Raw genomic sequence first — 19,517 nt, 5'->3', positions numbered from 1 at the left:
CTGCATTGGCTCCAGGGTTTTCCTGGCCCCGGAGCACCACTGGGCAGTCAGCTGGGTGGCCAGGTGCTCTCACTCCTGGCTCAATTTGGGTTGCGAGGTGCTGTCAGCGGTTCCCCAGTTGACGTGCCGGGCATCCCCGCTTCCCCCTCAACAGCGGCAGTCTTAGCAGCTGGTAGCGCAGTTGGCTCTGGCTGGCTTTAGGAGCTGCTTGCTGCCGTTGTGCCCGCCATTTTGCTTCGCCGGAAGTCCTCATATGATGTGTCTTGTGCTGTTGAACCAATTACACAACATTCATTCCCTACTACTAAATCTACAACACTTAAAATATAAGTCTGAGGACATTGAATGAAATCCAGGGACGGATTTTGTCCGGTGACAGATTTGTAAATCCGAGGACTGTCCCCTGGAAACGGGGAAATCTGGTAACCATATTCTAAAAGTCTGATGGGAGGCTGCCTGCAACCTCACTTCTCACAGTGAGGGAACCATCAGAAGTCCCTCAGAGCTGGACCTCAGTGAACAATGAACAATGGGTGAACAGTGAACAATGGGTGGAGACGCTCCCATTGGTATACTGGGCTGTGGCTGTTTAGAGCTTTAAAGGTCAGCTCCAACACTTTGAATTGCGCTTGGAAATGCACTGGGAGACAATGAAGATCCTCTAGGACCAGTGTTATATGGTCCTGGCAGCATAGCTGTCAATGTTTCCCTTTTTTATGGGAAATTCTCTTATTCCGAATAGGATTCCTTGCAAGAAAAGGGAACAGTTGACAGCTGTGCCTGGAATCCACTCCCGGTCACCAGTCTAGAAACTCAGCTGTAGTGTATTCTTGATTTGATTCAAAGGCTTCCAAATTGGGAAGTAATTCTGAACAATCCTTGATTACCAAACATATCCTCTGCACACCAGGATGAACATTTCACAGGGCCTTCTGCAGAAATCCACAGAGGTGCTCTTCCAGGCTACATGCCTCTTAGACAGCTAAACATTACTACACTGAAACCTAAGCATTCTTAATGTCCGCAGTCAAAATGTCGAGTGAGTTGGGAACGTCGGTTCAGCCCGAAGTGGCTGCGCTTTAACAGCACTTCCCAGAGATGGAAAGAAGATAAAGTCCCAACCAGAGAAGAATGGCAGATTAACTTGATGGATTATGCCAAAATGGCACAAATGACTGGAAGAATCAGAAATCAGGAAGACCAAAAATAAGGAACATAGCTGTCAACTTTTCCCTTTTCTTGCAAGGAATCCTATTTGGGATAAGGGAATTTCCCTTTAAAAAAAGGAAAATGTTGACAGCTATGATAAGGAATGGGAGAGAATTTATCATTTATCTTAAACACAATCATAAACAGCAAAAACCATTAATAGGATTGGAATAACCCTTGTCGTTTAATGGTGAATATTGGATATAACGGAGATGTAAAAGATCCGGAGTGTTATACAAGACGCAGGAGGAAATGATGTGCAATGAGACCCACGAAGGGGAGGAGGGAAGTCTAGAAGATTACTTGGAATCTTGCTTGTAATGCTGTATGTTGGTTGGATATGTGATTGTGAAACTTTAATGTGAAAAACCAAATATATATATATTGCCCTTCCCTGAGGAAGCGGCTTCCCTTCGCCCCTCGTCGCCGCCCCTCAGCCGGGCAGGAGGAGGAGACCTCTCTCTCCCCGCCTGGCCCCTCCGAATTGGTGAGAGAGAGGCGTCGCCATCTCCTCCTCCTCTTCGCCAATTTCCCCCCTTCTTCTTGCGACGTGGTGTCCGGCGCCTTCAAGGAGGGAGATGTGGCGCCTCGTTTGCGCGCGGCGCCCGCCGCTTCTGCTTCTGGCGGCGCCGGCGCTGCTGCTGCTGCTCCTTTGCCTGCGCGCTCCGGGCTGCCGGGCGCAATTCGAGCGCTACAGCTTCCGCAGCTTCCCCCGCGACGAGCTGATGCCCTTGGAGTCCGCCTACCGCTACGGCCTGGACCAGTACGGCGCCGAGAAGTGGCCCGAGAGCGTCAGCTACCTCGAGGTCAGCCTGAGGCTGCACCGCTTGCTGAGGGACAGCGAGGCCTTCTGCCACGTCAACTGCAGCTCGGCCCGAGCCCGGGACTATGAGGCCGGCGGCGGCGGCGGCGGCGAGCCCGGGCGCTTCGAGGGCTTCGCGGAGCTGCGCTTCTTCGGCGACCTGCTGCGCCGCGCGCAGTGCCTCAAGCGCTGCAAGCAGGGCCTGCCGGCCTTCCGCCAGTCGCAGCCCAGCCGGGAGGTGCTGGCCGAGTTCCAGCAGCGGGAGCCCTACAAGTTCCTGCAGTTCGCCTACTTCAAGGTAGCGCCTCCCCGCTTCTCGGAGCGAGGGGCCCGGGCGGTGGGAACCAGGGTGGATTCGATTGAAATCAAACCCATTTAAATCACGATTTGAAATCACTAGTCGGTAAGACTTGATTTAACAGGAAGACACATTCCTGCTGGTATAATCTTAATATTTGCAACAACCAGAGGAAGGTTTTCATTTTTGGAAGGATAAATTTTCCTGGTCCATGGGGTCACGAAGAGTCGGACACGACTAAACAACAACAAAATTTTCAGAGTCGTTTCTACAGTCACATGAAAAATTACTGATTTGGTTATTCAGTGGTACCTCGGGTTACATACGCTTCAGGTTACAGATGCTTCAGGTTACAGACTCTGCTAACCTAGAAATAGTGCTTCAGGTTAAGAACTTTGCTTCAGGATGAGAACAGAAATCGGGCTCCGGCGGTGCGGCAGCAGCAGGAGGCCCCATTAGCTAAAGTGGTGCTCCAGGTTAAGAACAGTTTCAGGTTAAGAACGGACCTCCGGAACGAATTAAGTGCTTAACCCAAGGTACCACTGTACTAGTTAGAAATACATAGACAGGTAATTATGAAATTATGGTGAGGTTTCATAAGTTAACTGCTTATATTTGGGCAGCTTTTCTGCTGCACTTTATCGGAAGGAGAAAAATAATCATTTCCTTAATAACAATTTAAATGATTTATTTAACTAAAACAATAACATTATAGCATATGTATCCATGTTTGTTAACTCATGTGGTTAAACGGTTTTTTTCTTTAAATAAAAAACACCTCAGACTGAGTTTTAGCACACATGAAAAACTTAAAACGAAGCCTTATTTCCTGATGAATAGCCTTTGGACCATAATGTAACTTAAATAGAAAACTATCTTTAGAAAGGTTATTCCTCCAAAGCATTTTAATTTTAAAATCCGATTTAAATTTTAAAAAATCCGATTTAATTTTTTTTTAAAGAATCTGATTATTGAGCACCCCACAATTGGATCCCATAGGTTCAGGTCAGGGGGTCACAAGGGAGAGACTTCAGCCAGGAGATAGAAACAAAACAGTGGTCAGTAGGCCTGATCATTATTGTTGCAACAAGACTTCCCACTGCCACAAAGATGAAGCCCCGAACAATGGTCACACCAGTATTTTAAAACTTCCCAAAGTTTCCCATAAAGTTTCCCATAATACGTTTTCAGAAGCATCATCAAGGCATCATAGATATGTTGATAATACTTTTTATTAGTTTTCAATTACTTCATCTCTTTGGCGATCATTCGTAGCCGAGTAAGATTGTCTTCCATAAACAAGGTTTTAACAGTGAGTCCGTAAGTGACTGTGGAGGCCAATTCTGGATCCACATGTCCTTCCACAGGTTTCTGGGCAAGAGTTGATCACCCAAGCATGCCTTCCTCTTAACACGTTTCTCCTTTTCATCCTGAGTTTGAGTGTCTTCAAAGCCCATGACACCTTTGGTAAAGGCTGCTCTCCAATTGGAGTGCTCGCAGGCCAGTGTTTCTCAGTTGTCAGTTTTTATACTACATTTTTTAAAAAAAATTGCCTTGAGAGAGTCTTTAAACCTCTTGTTGACCACCAGCATTACGCTTTCCGTTTTAAATTTATTGAAAACTGAAGGACCGTCGAACCTTAGGAGTTGGCACCTAGGCTCGTGACATCGGTCTTCTTGAGAACAACGCCATAAAATCAAAGCTCTAGGACAAAACTTTATAAAATGTAAGTGATGGTTTCAAAAGTATCTTTTTCTTGATCCTTTTTGGCTAGGCAAACAACTTCCCAAAAGCCATTGCAGCAGCACACACATTTCTCCTGAAACATCCTGAAGATGAGATGATGAAAAGGAATATGGCATACTACAAAAGCATGCCTGATGCTGAGGACCATATTAAAGATTTGGAAATGAAATCATATGAGGTATGTTCCCCATCCTATTTATTATCCTGAAGAGCTCTGTTAAAAAAAACCAGCCCAGAAGCTAAGGTCTGTTTGTTCTCCTAATTTTACTTTGCCTATAGTTTTTCGTTCTACTTGCTGTACCTCTTACAGCTCAGTCTTAACCATGCTTACCTGGAAATAAATATTAAAGAATTCAGTGCTCAGCACTTTACCAATGTAAGGTAGAGTCTGTCATTGTTTATAGGATCCCAATCATATTAGCCATTCCTCTGTTCCTTCTGCACAATATTCCTTTCTCTGCCCAATTGTTTAGTAGAACATCACTTCTTATCCACTGTTGCAGTGTTGTGCTAATACGACTTTTAGATTGGATTGTTTCCCTCCTTAATAAAGTATAGACAGCCTGTTTACAAATATGCCACTTTTTGAACTATTTCACAAAGACAAATGTTTTAGATACTGTATTTGCGCATGGAACTCTTTGCATTCATTGTGCATGACTACATATGAGCAGACCGAGGAAGCTCAAATATTTAACATTTTATTTGTGTGAGTATTGTATTCGTGGGAAAATAACTTAGAATCATGTACCTTTTTGGCAAAAGTAATAGTTTTGAACTGAAGTATCGAAAGCGCTTTTAAAATCTTGGGAGGAGCTGCAAGAGAGACTGTTGGAAAGCGACAGCTGAAAAAAGTTGTGGCAGAGTGAATAGGGAGATTGAAGACTGTGAGGGTTTGGGTTATTATATAGACTAGGGGCTGTCACCACTACTTGCATTGCTCAACAATTTTCTACACCTCACCCCTCCCAATCCCCTTACAGCTCCTTCAAACCCCACATCTTGCCTATCCACTGCTGCCACCCCATTGCCAATCCCCGTCCCCACACAGCTTGCCCATATTGCCTCATCCCTTCACAACGCACACCAGTTCTAAGATCCTGCTGCCACTCACAGAGAAGAGGGGAATAAATAGAGTAGGAGGAAGTCTTTCCTCTGCACCACCACACACAGCCGGTGTGCTCTGTACTCTGGTCCTGCTGCTGACACGCCATTCAGGGTTAAACCATGGTTTGGCTTAGCGTTGCTCCAAACCCAAACTCATGGTTTGTTTTCCCCAGACAAAGCGTGAATGATAAACCAAGAAGAAACTGTGGCTACAGCTCGCGGTTTGTCTGGAGTGAGGCAAACCACGAGTCTGGGTTCAGACATAACATCAAGCCAAACCATAGCTTAGCCCCACAGAGTGTTTCAGCACGAGAAGAGGAGTGCACCAGCCCCAGTCTTCTCTCTGGAAACCTGCACCTTTGCTTGTTCACGCTAATCCATGGTTGGCTTAGCATTATGTGTGAACTGGGTCACAGTGAATCAGAGAATGTATCTTTCAGCATGCAGCTAAAAAAGGATTCTGACTGGGTGGTGGCAATGAAACTAGAAAGAGGGGGCGCTGTGGTCTAAACCACAGAGCCTCTTGGGTTTGCTGATTGGAAGGTTGGCGGTTCAAATCGGCAAGACGGGGTGAGCTCCCGTTGCTCTGTCCCAGCTCCTGCCAACCTAGCAGTTCGAAAGCACACCAGTGCAAGTAGATAAATAGGTACCGCTGTGGCGGGAAGGTAAACGGTGTTTCTGTGTGCTCTGGCACTCGCCACAGTGTCTGTTTGCGCCAGAAGCAGTTTAGTCATGCTGGCCACATGACCCGGAAAGTTGTCTGTGGTCAAACGCTGGCTCCCTCAGCCTCAGAGCGAGACCCCATAGTTGCCTTCAGCTGGACTTAACCATCCAGGGCTGCTGTCCATTTTGACACAGCAATGCAGCCTTGAATCAAGTCAAACAAACCTATGCTACTTCCTTACAGTGTTTCCCCCCCCTGGTCTCCTCAGAATCTCTTTATCAGGGCAGTAAAGGCCTACAATGGAGAAAATTGGAGGACTTCCATCACAGACATGGAGCTGGCAATTCCTGATTTCTACAAAGCCTATGATGATTGCATAGCTGCCTGTGAAGGCTCCCGGGAGATCACGGATTTTAAAGAGTTCTATCTGTCCATAGCAGGTAGGTGTTGAGCTGGGTGCCAGCATTTGGGAAGGGGTTCCTAAAGGATACCTTGGTCTCCTAACACAATTTTACTTGACATGTGCTGTTTGTGGATTTCCTTTCTGATAATGCTAGCTGTCAGAGGTGTGTGTTTAAACAGTAGGAGATTGCTGTGGAAGGAGGGAGTGAGAGAGAGAGAATTCATAACATAGCAGGTGGTGTCAAATCTACATGCTCGTTTTCCAGATGATCATATAGATGGGTAACTATGGGAAATAATAAACTATGGGGAAATGGATAGAATGTGTGTTTCAGAGTTATATTAAATCACCTTTCTGCATAATACATCATAATAAATATTCAATGCATCATCATGTTTTGTTTTCTTTGATAGGTGTTCCCCTAACACATCCATATCTTGTTGCCCTGTGTCTTATTTGCTTCATCCTGACGATTCTGTAGATAAACAAATTTTGTGATGTCATGCAAGACTAGCAGATGACCACACCACAAGTGGTTTAATGTCTGTAAATCTGAATTTAGTAAGTTTTTTCACCCAGGAAATTAATCTGGGAAATTAGTCCTTGACTGAAATTAGTAGCAAACCTTTCATTGTTTTCTGATCAATATAATTGAAACTGCCACATTACTGCTGCCCCTTGCCCACTTAAAGGAGAAGTGCAGCAAAAGTGCTATTTGAAACAGCCACCCATTCTACCTTAAACATCAGAGTGGTGGGGGAGACTCCCACCCTCACTGCTGCCTGCCAGATAGCTTAAAGGAGGGGTAGGGAGGCTGCTTCAAAAGGTGATTTTGCAAAGCACTCTAAGACAGTCTCCAGGTTCCCCTTGGGAGCATGGGTACTGTCTTAAAGCTGCAAGGTGCTCTTTGAAGCCACCTACCCCATCCTTTAAATATTGCTCCACCCTGCCACTTCCTGCCTTCTCAGTACCATGTTTAAATGGAAGAGGGATACATCCACCTGTCAGATTTGGCACCTGAGGCTGATCTAGACTGTGGAGCCCAAAATTTCCCAGCCCTGTTGTGGTATGTGCAAATGCAGATAAGTTTTGTTTTGTTTTTAAAGAAAGGCAGCTGCAGAGAGGATGGAAGATTGAATGAGAAAGTGATGATGGGTTTAATCCTTCCCCCCAAATTTTCTACTCTTTAAAGTACCCCCATGGCTTTTCCCTTACAGTTCAATACATAGCCTAACCTTTGTGAAGAAGAGCCATATGAGGGTTCATACAGATGGTCAATCAGTGGACCGAGAAAGGCTTAAGCGGCCCCTGCCTACTTTGCCTGGAGATGACTTTCCTTTTTTTAAAAACAGAAGCAGCAACCCTGCATTGACACTTTAGATAACATGTAGCTGTTTTATAGGGACGCGAGTGGTGCTGTGGGTTAAACCACAGACCCTAGGACTTGCCAATCAGAAGGTTGGGGTTTGAATTCCTGCTATGGGGTGAGCTCCCGTTGCTCAGTCCCAGCTCCTGCCAACCTAGCAGTTCAAAAGCACATCAAAATGCAAGTAGATAAATAGGTACCACTCCGGCGGGAAGGTAAACGGCATTTCCGTGCGCTGCTCTGGTACGCCAGAAGCGGCTTAGTCATGCTGGCCACATGACCTGGAAGCTGTATGACGGTTCCCTCGGCCAATAAAGCGAGATGAGCGCTGCAACCCCAGAGTCGGCCACAACTGGACCCTTTACCTTTACCTAGCTGCTTCTTAGAATGCTCTCTGTGACTAAACAGAATGATAGCCTATTTTATCCTCCCACCCCAGTTAGTAAACAAAGCCATGGAACTCCAAGATGTTAATATCAGGATTTAGCAATAAATTAGCAATTACTGTAGGTGGCACTACAATCAAGTGAAAATTTTACTGGGAACAGTATGCAACTTTTTATTATAAAATAGTTATCTGTTAGAGGTTTCTTCCTGCATGCTGAAAAACGTACGCATTGATCTTGGAGCTAAAGTAGCAGAACACTTTTGAAATTCAGCGCACAGATTTCTACAGCAGGACTGCCGGCTGCTAAACTGAATTAAAGAAACAACTGTGTAATGCTCAGAACGTGTGTGCATTCTTCTTCAGATCACTACATTGAAGTTCTGGAGTGCAAACTGAAGTGCGAAATTGATCTCACGCCAGTCGTAGGAGGCTATGTTGTGGAGAAATTTGTAGCAACTATGTATCACTACTTGCAGTTTGCCTATTATAAACGTAAGTAAGAGGTTTTGCGCTCTCCTGAAATTGGGCTTGGTTCTATCTTTTAAAAAACATATACAGTGGTGCCCCGCAAGACGAATGCCTCGCAAGACGGAAAACTTGCTAGACGAAAGAGTTTTCTGTTTTGGAGGTGCTTCGCAAAACGAATTTCCTATGGGCTTGCTTCGCAAGACGACAATGTCTTGCGAGTTCCTGCTCGTTTTTTCCCTCCCCCCCTTTTTCTAAGCCGCTAAGCCGCTTATCAGCTGATCCGATCAGCAGATAAGCCGCTAAAAGCCGCTAATAGCGCTAATCCGCTAAATCCGTCAATGGGCTTGCTTCGCAAGACGAAAAAAACGCTAGACGAAGAGAATCACAGAACGGATTCTTTTCGTCTTGCGAGGCACCACTGTATGCCCATTTCACTTATTTAAAACGTTTTTCTTCACTTGAGAAGAAAAGCTGTGCTAGCAAAGCTGCTTCTTAGCATCATTATAATATATTTAAAATAGGTGTCCAGCATCTGCACAGGACCTTGAAAGTCCTCACCAAGTCCTGGCTTTGCTAATTATTTTTAGATTTGCAAAACTGGAAGCAGAAAGGCTCTTTTTCCCCATTTCTGGCACACATAATACACAAAGAATGGGAATTAACGCTTTCTGAGAAAATAGTTTACCACTATCTCTATCTGCATACTCAAGAAAGAAGGGAAAGGAAGACAAATCCTTGCATTCTGATTTTGAGGCTCGCCAAGCGTATAGATTTTATGAATTAAGAAATATTGCACGCTCAGATTGCAAGAAGCAACAGCTGTTTCCTAACGGTCTCCTGAGAAGCTGACTCTTTTGTTTAATCTTCATTCAGTGAACGATCTGAGAAATGCCGCCTCGTGCGTTGTTAGCTACCTGCTCTTTGACCAGACGGACGGAGTGATGAAACAGAATCTAGTCTATTATCAGTACCATAAAGACAAATGGGGACTCACAGATGAAGACTTCCAGCCTAGACCTGTAAGTTGAATTGTTGAGCCGGTCGCAGTCGGTGTATTCAGCCTTGCAGCCTTTTCGATAGATATGCTTCAACATGTTCAGTCTTTACGCTTGCCATGGGAGGTGTGCCATTGCCTTTATGAGGAGCAACCAACCTTCCTTCCGACTTTGAAGCTGTGTGGGTGGGTGGGGTCTGTCCCAGTAGTTGCGTGAGAATGCCTTCCAGCTTCATGGTTGACCAAATTGCTTCTGTAGCTGCTCAAGAGGCAAGGGTGCCCAACATGCTCCCTGCCAGCTTTCTTAGAGAAGGGGCTGGTGAGGAGCTTCCTTGACTGCTTGAAATTGAGGTGCCTTGGAGTATTCAAGCCACCAAGCTCCCTACTGGCTTTTCCTGTAGAAAAGGCCAGCAAAACGCTGTCTTGCTGAAAAGAGGTACAGTCACACCTCAGGTTACAGACACTTCTGGTTGCGCGATTTCGGGTTGCGCACCGCGCCGAACCCAGAAGTACAGTGGTACCTCGGTGTGATGAATATAGGGGTTGCTCGTGCGTAAGTTGCCGCCACTCCTGGCTAAGTTGGCTTGTTAAACCTTATCTGTCTGGACAGCCCTTCACTTCGTGGCTGCCTCAGTCGCTAGCAGAATCCGTCAGTGGGCGTTTCTTAAACCTTTTCCAGCATAAAAGCTGTTTGACGCCAAGTCTCCTCCTACTCTCCCTGCACGGAAGTCTTCTGCGCAGGGAGGGTGTGGGTAGCGGAGGACCCGTGCTCTCCCCGCTGGTGTCCAGCGAAGAGTCCTGGAGCCCTCTAGCCGATTTCCCCATCTTCCCCCCTTTATCCCTTCTGTTGCGCTGATTTGCTTCCCCATCTGCTGAGCTGCCTCTCTCCCTGCTGGGTCCCTCTCTAGCATCACTTGAGAGCCTTCCCTCCGCCTCTGGCTCCGATGTCAGTTCCCTGACACTCGGGTTACAAACACTTCAGGTTACAGACGCTTCAGGTTACAGACTCCGCTAACCCAGAAATAGTACCTCGGGTTAAGAACTTTGCTTCAGGGTGAGAACAGAAATCACGCAGCGGTGGCGCGGCAGCAGTGGGAGGCCCCATTAGCTAAAGTGGTACCTCAGGTTAAGAACAGTTTCAGGTTAAGAACGGACCTCTGGAACAAATTAAGTTCTTAACCCGAGGTACCACTGTACGGGTTACTTCCGGGTTTCGGCGCTCATACATGTGCAGAAGCACTAAATCGCGACCCACACGTGTGCTAATGCAGCGCTGCGGGTTGCGAACGCTGCGGGTTGTGAACATGCCTCCCGTACGGATCACGTGAGGGGAAACCAGGCTAGCCCCAAAATTGTAGAGCCTTCTCTGGGATAGTCATCGAGGGTACTATATGTGCTGGGAAAAGATAGCTCAGTTGGTAGAGCATGAAATTCTTATTCCCAGAGTCGTGGGTTCAAGCCCCACGTTGGGCAAAAAGATTCCTGCATTGCAGGGGATTGGACTAGATGACCCTCGTGGTCCTTTCCAACTCTTATGGTTCTATGACTCTGTAAGAAACGTTTCTTCCATGCAATGCATGAGGCTGTGCTAAAAAGGAGCTTTTAGGCACTGTTCTGCTGTTAATGTGACGTGGAATTTTGCCCTTCTTTTTCTAGGAAGCTGTTCGGTATTACAACATAACAACACTTCAGAGGGAAATGTATGAATTTGCTAAAGAACACGTGATGGATGATGATGAAGTAAGTCGAGTAGCGCAATACCATTGTCTTAAGTAAAAGTTAATGGCGGTTTAAGGATATTTCAGGCCAGTTGTAATGTGTTAGTAAGGCTGTCTTTTTTTTAGTTTCTTTTGCATAATAATAATAATAATAATAAAATTATTAATACCCCCGCCCTCCCCAGCCAGAGCCAGGGCAGCTAACACCAGTAAAATTACAGTAAAAACATAATAGGGGGGAAAAACAAACCAATTTAAAATACAGGTTAAAATGCAATTTAAAATGCAGTCTCATTTTAAAAGTAGCTCATAGATCAAAACCATAAGGGGGAGGGAAACATAAGGGTCGGACTGAGTCCGAACCAATGGCCAGGGGGAACAGCTCTGTCTTGCAGGCCCTGTGGAAAGATGTCAAGTCCCGCAGGGCCCTTGTCTCTTGTGACAGAGCGTTCCACCAAGTCGGGGCCAGTATTGAAAAAACCCTGGCGCTAGTTGACACCAATCTAACCACCTTGCGACCTGGGACCTGACAAAAGCAGCCTGACTTGCAGAAACTAAGCGTGTGACACTTTTGTTGTATCTACAGATAAGGGAAAATTCGCCTGTGCCTGGCTGGCTTATGAACAGCTGGTTATAGGCTTGTGAGGCTCCCCTCCCCACCTGAGTTATCCAGGCATCCTAGCAGAGGAGGAAATGTCTCTGTTGCCGTGGCAATGGAACCAGACTCCCTGTCATCTAATTCTCCCTCTCCATTAGCCTCCTCAGTGGCTCTACGATGAGATGAATCAGCAAGGACAGTTTCGGTCTATAGGGCCATGTTTGCAGCATCTCATGGCATGCCAGGGGGCCCTATCCTAACTGGTTCTCAGCATTCCTATAAGGGATCCCTGTGAGACACGGACTTTCATCTTTGTTTCTGTAGCACTCGCTTCACTAAAATGCTAGCGCAGTTGTCATTTAGCTAAAATTTCGCATTCGTCCTGATTTGCATAGTATTTTTGGCATTTTGGGGAGTAGGTGGAAGCAATCAGAGTTTCAGGTCTGGTGTAAGAAAAGCAATTTCCACATGCACTCAGGTTGGCAACGGAGTGTGGGGTTTTTCAACAGCTTGGTAGCAGTGCCTGTGAGAAGAGGAACTGAGGCATAGTCTAGGCCAGGGGACAGCAAACTTTTCCAGCAGGGGGCCGGTCCCCTGTCCCTCAAATCTTGTGGGGGGCCGGACTATATTTTGAAAAAATAATAATGAATCCTATGCCCCACAAATAACCCAGAGTTGAATTTTAAATAAAAGCACACATTCTGCTCATGTAAAAACACAAGGCCGGCTCAAATAACCCAGAGATGCATTTTAAATAAAAGGATACTGTCAGGGAACTGACATCAGAGGCACGGGAGAAGGAGAGGGTCTCAGATTCTGCAGGGGAAGGTCCAAGCGCCAGAGGGAGACTCAGCCGGGACGAAGGGGAAGAGAATGAGTGTAACACCAGGGATCCAGGAGAGCAACGGGACAGGGAGGTGCAGGGGCTCCAGGACTCTTCGTTGGAAGTTAGCGAGGAGAGCCCAAGCACCCCGCTGCCCACGCCCACCCTGCGCAGGAGACTCCCGCGCAGTGAGAGGCGGAGACGCTTGGGCGTCAAACAGCTCTTATGTTGGCAGCGCTTTAAGAAACGCCCACAGACAGATTCTACGAGTGACTAAGGGCAGCCACGCTGAGATGGGCTGTGCAGTCCGGAGGGTTTAACCAGGCAATCCAATGCTCAAACGGGCCAGGATTACGCACGAGTAACTCCCAACCACTACAGATACATTCTACTCATGTGAAAACATGCTGATTCCCGGATCATCCGCAGGCCGGATTTAAAAGGCAATTGGGCCAAATCTGGCCCCCGGGCCTCAGTTTGCCTACCCATGATCTAGGCTCATAAATACCACTTACCTGGTTGTGTTTGAACAATTCTAACCCACCCCAGGGCCAGCCTGGAGTGGCATAGCCGCTACTGCAGTTGAAGCCCTGCTGCCCAGGTAGAAGATGCGGTGGTGCTGGGGGGCGTAGATGGCTGGCCCATTTCTGCTCCCAGAACCTGTCAATTCAGGGCCATATACCAACTACCACCAGCAAGAGAATCACTATCAGCAGACACTCTCTTCACCACCACCACACACATCAGTGATGTGCATCCACTCTCTGTGAATAGGGACCTGCACATCATCCTGGACTACTGTGTCGTCGTTGTCCGCCCATCAGCCATCTACATTGGGAACAGGCCCAGTATTTTTTGCTCCAGGGTACTTTCTGTTCCTGTAATGGCACACTTAGAGTGTCCAGAACCAATGCTGTCCACCACCCCATGCCGAAGGTTAACTGACCAGTGTGCTTTTGGTTTGTAGTGTGTGTTCTTCCCTTTGCGTTCCTGCACTGTTACTTGCACAGTGTAGCATTGCAGCTGCTCTGAGTGGGTGAAATGACTTTGTGATTGATATAAACGGCTGGCCAATCAGTACCAAGCAAATTTGGCTTTGCTGTTTTTCTGCAGTCGATACTTGTGAAGTATTTGCTGGCTCGTTGCAAATTACTTACTCAGTTTCCATTTTGCATTCCCAAGAGAGGGGTGGTGTTGCGTCATCCTGAAAGTGCTAATGGGAAAATGATGGCAAATTCTCATCCTTTAATGAGGGAGTGGGATTGATTCTACTACCATATCAATGAATCAAAAGTAGCATTTTCATCTAGATACTGTCTGTGGTCCAGAATATACAGGGTGAGTCTTTTAAAAGAGGCCCCGTGGAACATGTGTACAGTGGTACCTCAGGTTACATACGCTTCAGGTTACAGACTCCGCTAACCCAGAAATAGTACCTCGGGTTAAGAACTTTGCTTCAGGATGAGAACAGAAATCGTGCTCCGGCGGCGCGGCAGCAGCAGGAGTCCCCATTAGCTAAAGTGGTGCTTCAGGTTAAGAACAGTTTCAGGTTACGAACGGACCTCCGGAACGAATTAAGACTTAACCCGAGGGACCACTGTACTCTGTATCTACTGTATCTCTTAAAGGACTCACCCTGTATATCTGTGAAAATATATGGAGCAGAGAAACTGTTTTACAAAACAACAGATCCCAAAGTATTTTTGTTGGAAAACTTTTAATTTCTGAGGGCAGGACTAGACCTTACACTTGACACAGGCCTGCCCTTGAATTCAGGACCTCCTCTCCGTAAAGTTTTGGCAGGATTGCCTATGTTTTTACATTGTCACATAATGCGTTTCCCTGCTTCCGTATATTAATAGCTGCTGCAGTCAAGAAAATATGAGGAAATGACACAGCTAACTGTACTTAAACGTTACAGGGAAAAGAGGAAAAAACAGGGTTGTCTAGCAGTGCTTGCATTTGCTGGAGAACAAAGACTCAAAGGAGGATTCTTTCGAAAGGCTTTAATGTTTAGATTGCTATGAAAGATATGCAAATCATATACACTGCAGGCAATACACAGAATCCTTCCAGGTACAACTACAGCAAAGGCAGGTGATCAAACTCCCAATGCTTTAGACATGGATCCGACTGACGCACACACTTGTTATTCTATATATAGTAAAGGGGTAGCCTCAACTTTCTGCATTCTCTTACTACGCCTAGCAGGCAGAGCCTTCTGTTCTCCTTTGGCACTTCCTGGGTTTAGCTGACAAGGGCCAGAAGCTGGCAGGGCCAGAGAGGCAGAGCTGTTCCCAATGTCTGATGACGCCAGGTTAGGTGGCAGAGCTAGGAAGTGGGAGGCAGGGCTTGTGGCTCTCGTTGCAGAGACAGGTGAAGCGAGAGAGGTCCCCCCACTCAGGATCCTCACTATCAAGCTGCCCCGCATTTCGGGTCCTCAGCAAACCCTCCTATCTGTATCATCCTGATTTGACCGGACCACAACATGCGATATGCCAGTGTCAGTGGGTTGTTCTTCTCTGATTTTTTGCATTAGTGCTTACATTGCTAAGAATGTAGCAAACCGATTATTGGTTCGACTGGAACGCTGGTTCTCCTAATCAGTCGCACCAGGAAAAACTGCATTACAGGTACAGAGTTGTAAGAGCATCTTATGAGGAATTCCTGTAGAATTCCTGAAGGCGTGCAGAAAAACAAGCGATTGTTTTTACCTTTGCACATGCTTCCGTGCTGGGAGGAAAAACAAATCAAAGTTGCCGAATGAGAACATGAGTGCTTATTTTCACTAGTTTGAAAAAAAGCTTCATTATTTTCACAGTAATCTCTCCTTCCACAAATATTTATGCATGCCTGCAGCGTTTCTGTTACAGCAAATGGCTTAATTTTGGTAAATAATATTTTGCAATGAGAATATTTATTGACCTAACTTCTTAAAAGGTTTCAAGTTAGCTGAACACAAAGCAAACAGTTGTCCTTCCAGAAGCTGTTGAGACCATTTCGCACTTTTACCAAAGGCCCATCAAGCTTGTGGTGAAAGGAGCAATAGCATGTCACCCAATCCATCTTATTGTGATATTGATCATTCGTATTTCATTCAGCCATGGGATTGTATGGTTTTTACTTTATAAACTGCTTAGAGATCTTTTTATATGAAGTGGCCTATAAATTGAATGAATGAGTGAACATTTTATTTATTAGACTGTTAGCTGCCCTTTACTAGAGTGGGTTACAACTATAGCATATTCAATTATAAAACAAACAAAACAGCTACAACCATAAAACAAAAAATGTGTTAAAACAGTTCCAGATATGCAACAATTAAAAGCAATTGCAGGTATAAAATAAATCAAAATGTGAACAGTTATATCTATGTATCTGTCTATATTACAGATGCAAATATTGCCCTTTTTGCTCACTCTTGGCATTCCAGTGATTCCAATGGGAAGCCGGGATAATCCTGTATTTTGTGTCTGCGGCTTCCCAGGAATTAGCTGCAATTCTGTTTTCAGCAGTAGGCTATTGTAAAAGGGCATATCCACCGCAAAGACCAGCTGTCAGTCACGCCATCTTGGAAGTTATTTTATTAATTTTATTTATTCATTCTTTCCTAAAGGTTGGGAAAATATTATCCGCTCAGGTCCATCATCAGAAGCTAATGAGCTATTCATCAGGAGAATCTTCTCTCTGGTTGAACTAGGCTTAGCGGGCTACATTTTCAACTCTACCTGATACTTGTAAAAAAAAGAAATTCTCCCTATAGGTTTGCACGGCACAGAATTAACCTATCCTCTGTTGTAATCTCTTCTAGGGTGAAGTAGTAGAATTCCTTGATGAACTCTTGGAAGTGGATGGCAGAATACAGTGACTCTTAACAACTGAAAAGGCAAAAGAGATTTAAGAAGTGACTGCTCACCCTTGTTCCTTCATATCTCCATGTGTCACCTTTACTCAGGAGTTTAAAAATACCTCAGATATTTCCTAAGCTTGCTCTTCTGCCACTTGCATCCTCCTGTGAGTTTTCCGTCATGTTGTGCACCTGCATCCCCTTCATCTTTAACATTATTTTTTTAAAAAATATTGTTGCTATTTTTGAGCTATCACAAAGATCCCCTCTGTTCATTTAGCTCAGCAAATTCATCACAGCTTGGATGAAGCACAAACATTATTTTAATAGAATATAATCGAATAATACGAGAAAGGAGTAGCATTGAAAGGATGCTATGTTGTTTTGCACGTAGCATTTTTATTTTTTTATTCTGACAAATTGACACAGTGGACCCCTTCATAACCTCAGTCAAACCATGGCTTTCCATAAACTAGGCCCTCCTCAATCACCCCTCCACTGCTTCCATCACACGGTGGCTTATTCTGGTTTGTTGATTGACATTCAGCCTGAATTAGAAGATACAGTGGTACCTTGGTTTAAGAACAGTCTGGTTTAAGAACGATTTGGTTTACAAACTCTGCAAAACCAGAAAGTGTCTTGGTTTGAGAACTTGACCTTGGTCTAAGAATGGAATCCGAACGGTGGAAGGGTACCAGCAGCAGGAGGCCTCATTAGAGAAAGCGCGCCTCGGTTTAAGAACAGTTTCGGTTTAAGAATGGACTTCCGGAACCTATTAAGTTTGTAAACCGAGGTACCACTGTAATATGGAATCCTGGTTTAATACAATTCAGGTCTTTGTTCTACAGTCAGCATGCAACAAAAGGAGGGGGGAGCTAGGGAGGGAGAAGAACATCACCTGATACACACTCCCAGCTTCATAAACCATGGTTTGTGATAAACCATGAGAGCACCGCGGCTAGAGATTGAGATTAACCATGGTTTATGAAGTCTCAAATCGCCCTTCAGCTGAAAGCACGTACTTTGAAGTAGTTAAATCAACTTAGTGAGATCCCTGGAGAAAACAAGATTGTGACCATACTGTGTTTAAACCAGGAGTGGCTAACCTTATTTATCCTGAGCAGTGAGTGTGACTAGAATGACAGAATGCGTAGACATACTTGCCATATGTATACATCTCTCTCTCACACCCCTCACACGATGTATACAGCATCAAAACTCATTCTCCTCCCCGCTTGGGAACTAACAAACAAATCCCACGCTGGCTCTTTTTAGCTGCTGGAGATTAACATAGTTAGAACCAAGCTGTCTTTCATGGATCAAATGCACAGAAACACATCTGTCCTCATGGGTAAGAGTTGTTTGAACTCTATCGTGGCAGGAGCAACTTCCGTTAGAATCTAGTCCTGCAAACAATTGTTTACTTGCACGACTGGTTCGCCTTAATTATACCTGTCCATTTATTTGAGTGGTGATTCTTGTTGAATAAGGAATGAAAATCAGTTACATCTATGGGACTAGATTCAGTACTCTGGTACACCAGAGCAAACAACGGGTTTAGGAATAATTATCCTATCAGGTTTCCCTACAGAAACAATGCCATTTATCTAACTCCTCTCCCTATTGATGCTTCAGTGTGGAACATGTTACAGACCTATGCTCGAAATTATTATGGTGCAAACATTTATTTATTGTAATATTGTGTGTGGATTTACTTTATTTCTTTAACTACATAGGAAATTCACCCAGGCCCCTATTTCTCTGCCTTTAACTCCAGCTTGACGTAGAGCCGTTTTTAGGTGATAATATTTATCTCCAAACTCTGAAAACATCACCTACTGATTTCTGCAGATCAAGCTGCTATAAAAGGCACGGCAGCAGGCCAGTCCTCTTTTCTGGCTGGTTGGCAATCCTAACAGTCCATCCTAGTGGAAGCCTGGGTACACAGCTTTTTATGGAAATGGAAAAGAAAAAGAAACCAAAAACCCAGCAAACAAATGTCCCCTCATTTTTCTAGTGCCAGTTGAACAACCATTATACAGTGGTACCTTGGGTTACAGACACTTCGGGTTACAGACTCCGCTAACCCGGAAGTAGTACCTCGGGTTAAGATCTTTACCTCAGGATGAGAACAGGAATTGCGGTGGCAGTGGGAGGCCCCATTAGCTAAAGGGTTAAGAATGGTTTCAGGTTAAGAACGGACCTCTCTAACGAATTAGGTTCGTCACCAGAGGTACCACGGTAGCTGCTTAGCTATTAACACTTTTCATCAGAACCTCTCATGCCTAAGCAACATTTTGGTTTTTGTGCTTTGATATTTGAAATGCTTGTAGGGTGGTCAGAAACAAAGGAGGACTGGGATTCTGCACCTTTAATAGTTGTGTAGAAGAGGAATTTCAACAGGTATATGTGGAATCCTTTCCCCAGGGCTGCTCACCTGGCACCATCATTTAGCTGCCAGGCAAGACTTTTCCTTTATAACCAGGCCTTTGGCCTTCAACTATCTGTGGCCTTTTGGAAGCAAGTGGGAGGTTCCTAATGCTATTTCTCTCCCTCCCCACCCCCCTTGGTTTTAATGTCTCTTATGTGTGGGGGGAGTTGATTGGTGGATTGGCTGTAAGTCACTTTGGGTTGCCTTGGGCAAGATAAAAGGACTAACAAATTTAATAATAATAAAAATTAAAAGGTGTAGCTTATCATGCAAATATCACCTGCATAAATTTCCTCTCCTAATTTTGAGATAAATGGTATAGGAACTTTGTTCTCTATTGCGTCTGGCTATCCTAAATTTAGGGACACTAAATTTGCTGATCAGAAGGTCGGCGGTTCGAATCCCCGCGACGGGGTGAGCTCCTGTTGCTCGGTCCCTGCTCCTGCCAACCTAGCAGTTCGAAAGCACATCAAAGTGCAAGCAGATAAATAGGTACCACTCCGGCGGGAAGGTAAACGGCGTTTCCGTGCGCTGCTCTGGTTCGCCAGAAGCGGCTTAGTCATGCTGGCCACATGACCCGGAAGCTGTACGCCGGCTCCCTCGGCCAATAAAGCAAGATGAGCACCACAACCCCAGAGTCGGTCACAACTGGACC

General features: G+C 45.3%; 1 protein-coding gene across 1 annotated transcript; it reads left to right on the top strand.

Annotated features, from left to right (window-relative positions):
* The first annotated feature begins 1,651 nt into the window (after positions 1 to 1,651).
* CRTAP (cartilage associated protein) lies at positions 1,652 to 18,416 on the top strand. Its single transcript, XM_081164781.1, has 7 exons — positions 1,652 to 2,309; positions 4,084 to 4,233; positions 6,095 to 6,266; positions 8,347 to 8,475; positions 9,325 to 9,470; positions 11,102 to 11,185; positions 16,396 to 18,416. The coding sequence occupies exons 1-7, from the start codon at positions 1,788 to 1,790 to the stop codon at positions 16,450 to 16,452; spliced, it is 1,260 nt and encodes a 419-aa protein (XP_081020907.1). The 5' UTR covers positions 1,652 to 1,787; the 3' UTR covers positions 16,453 to 18,416.
* The last annotated feature ends 1,101 nt before the right edge of the window (positions 18,417 to 19,517 follow it).

Source organism: Podarcis bocagei (assembly GCF_964188305.1).
Source record: "Podarcis bocagei genome assembly, chromosome: 12".
NCBI classification, from domain to species: domain Eukaryota; kingdom Metazoa; phylum Chordata; class Lepidosauria; order Squamata; family Lacertidae; genus Podarcis; species Podarcis bocagei.
This window is presented reverse-complemented; position numbering and strand designations above follow the sequence as displayed.

Coding starts and splice junctions, on each gene's coding strand:
- CRTAP (XM_081164781.1), top strand. CDS start 1,788: ATGTGGCGCCTCGTTTGCGCGCGGCGCCCGCCGCTTCTGCTTCTGGCG. Junction 8,476..9,324: donor GCAGTTTGCCTATTATAAAC/GTAAGTAAGAGG, acceptor ATCTTCATTCAG/TGAACGATCTGAGAAATGCC. Junction 9,471..11,101: donor AAGACTTCCAGCCTAGACCT/GTAAGTTGAATT, acceptor TTCTTTTTCTAG/GAAGCTGTTCGGTATTACAA.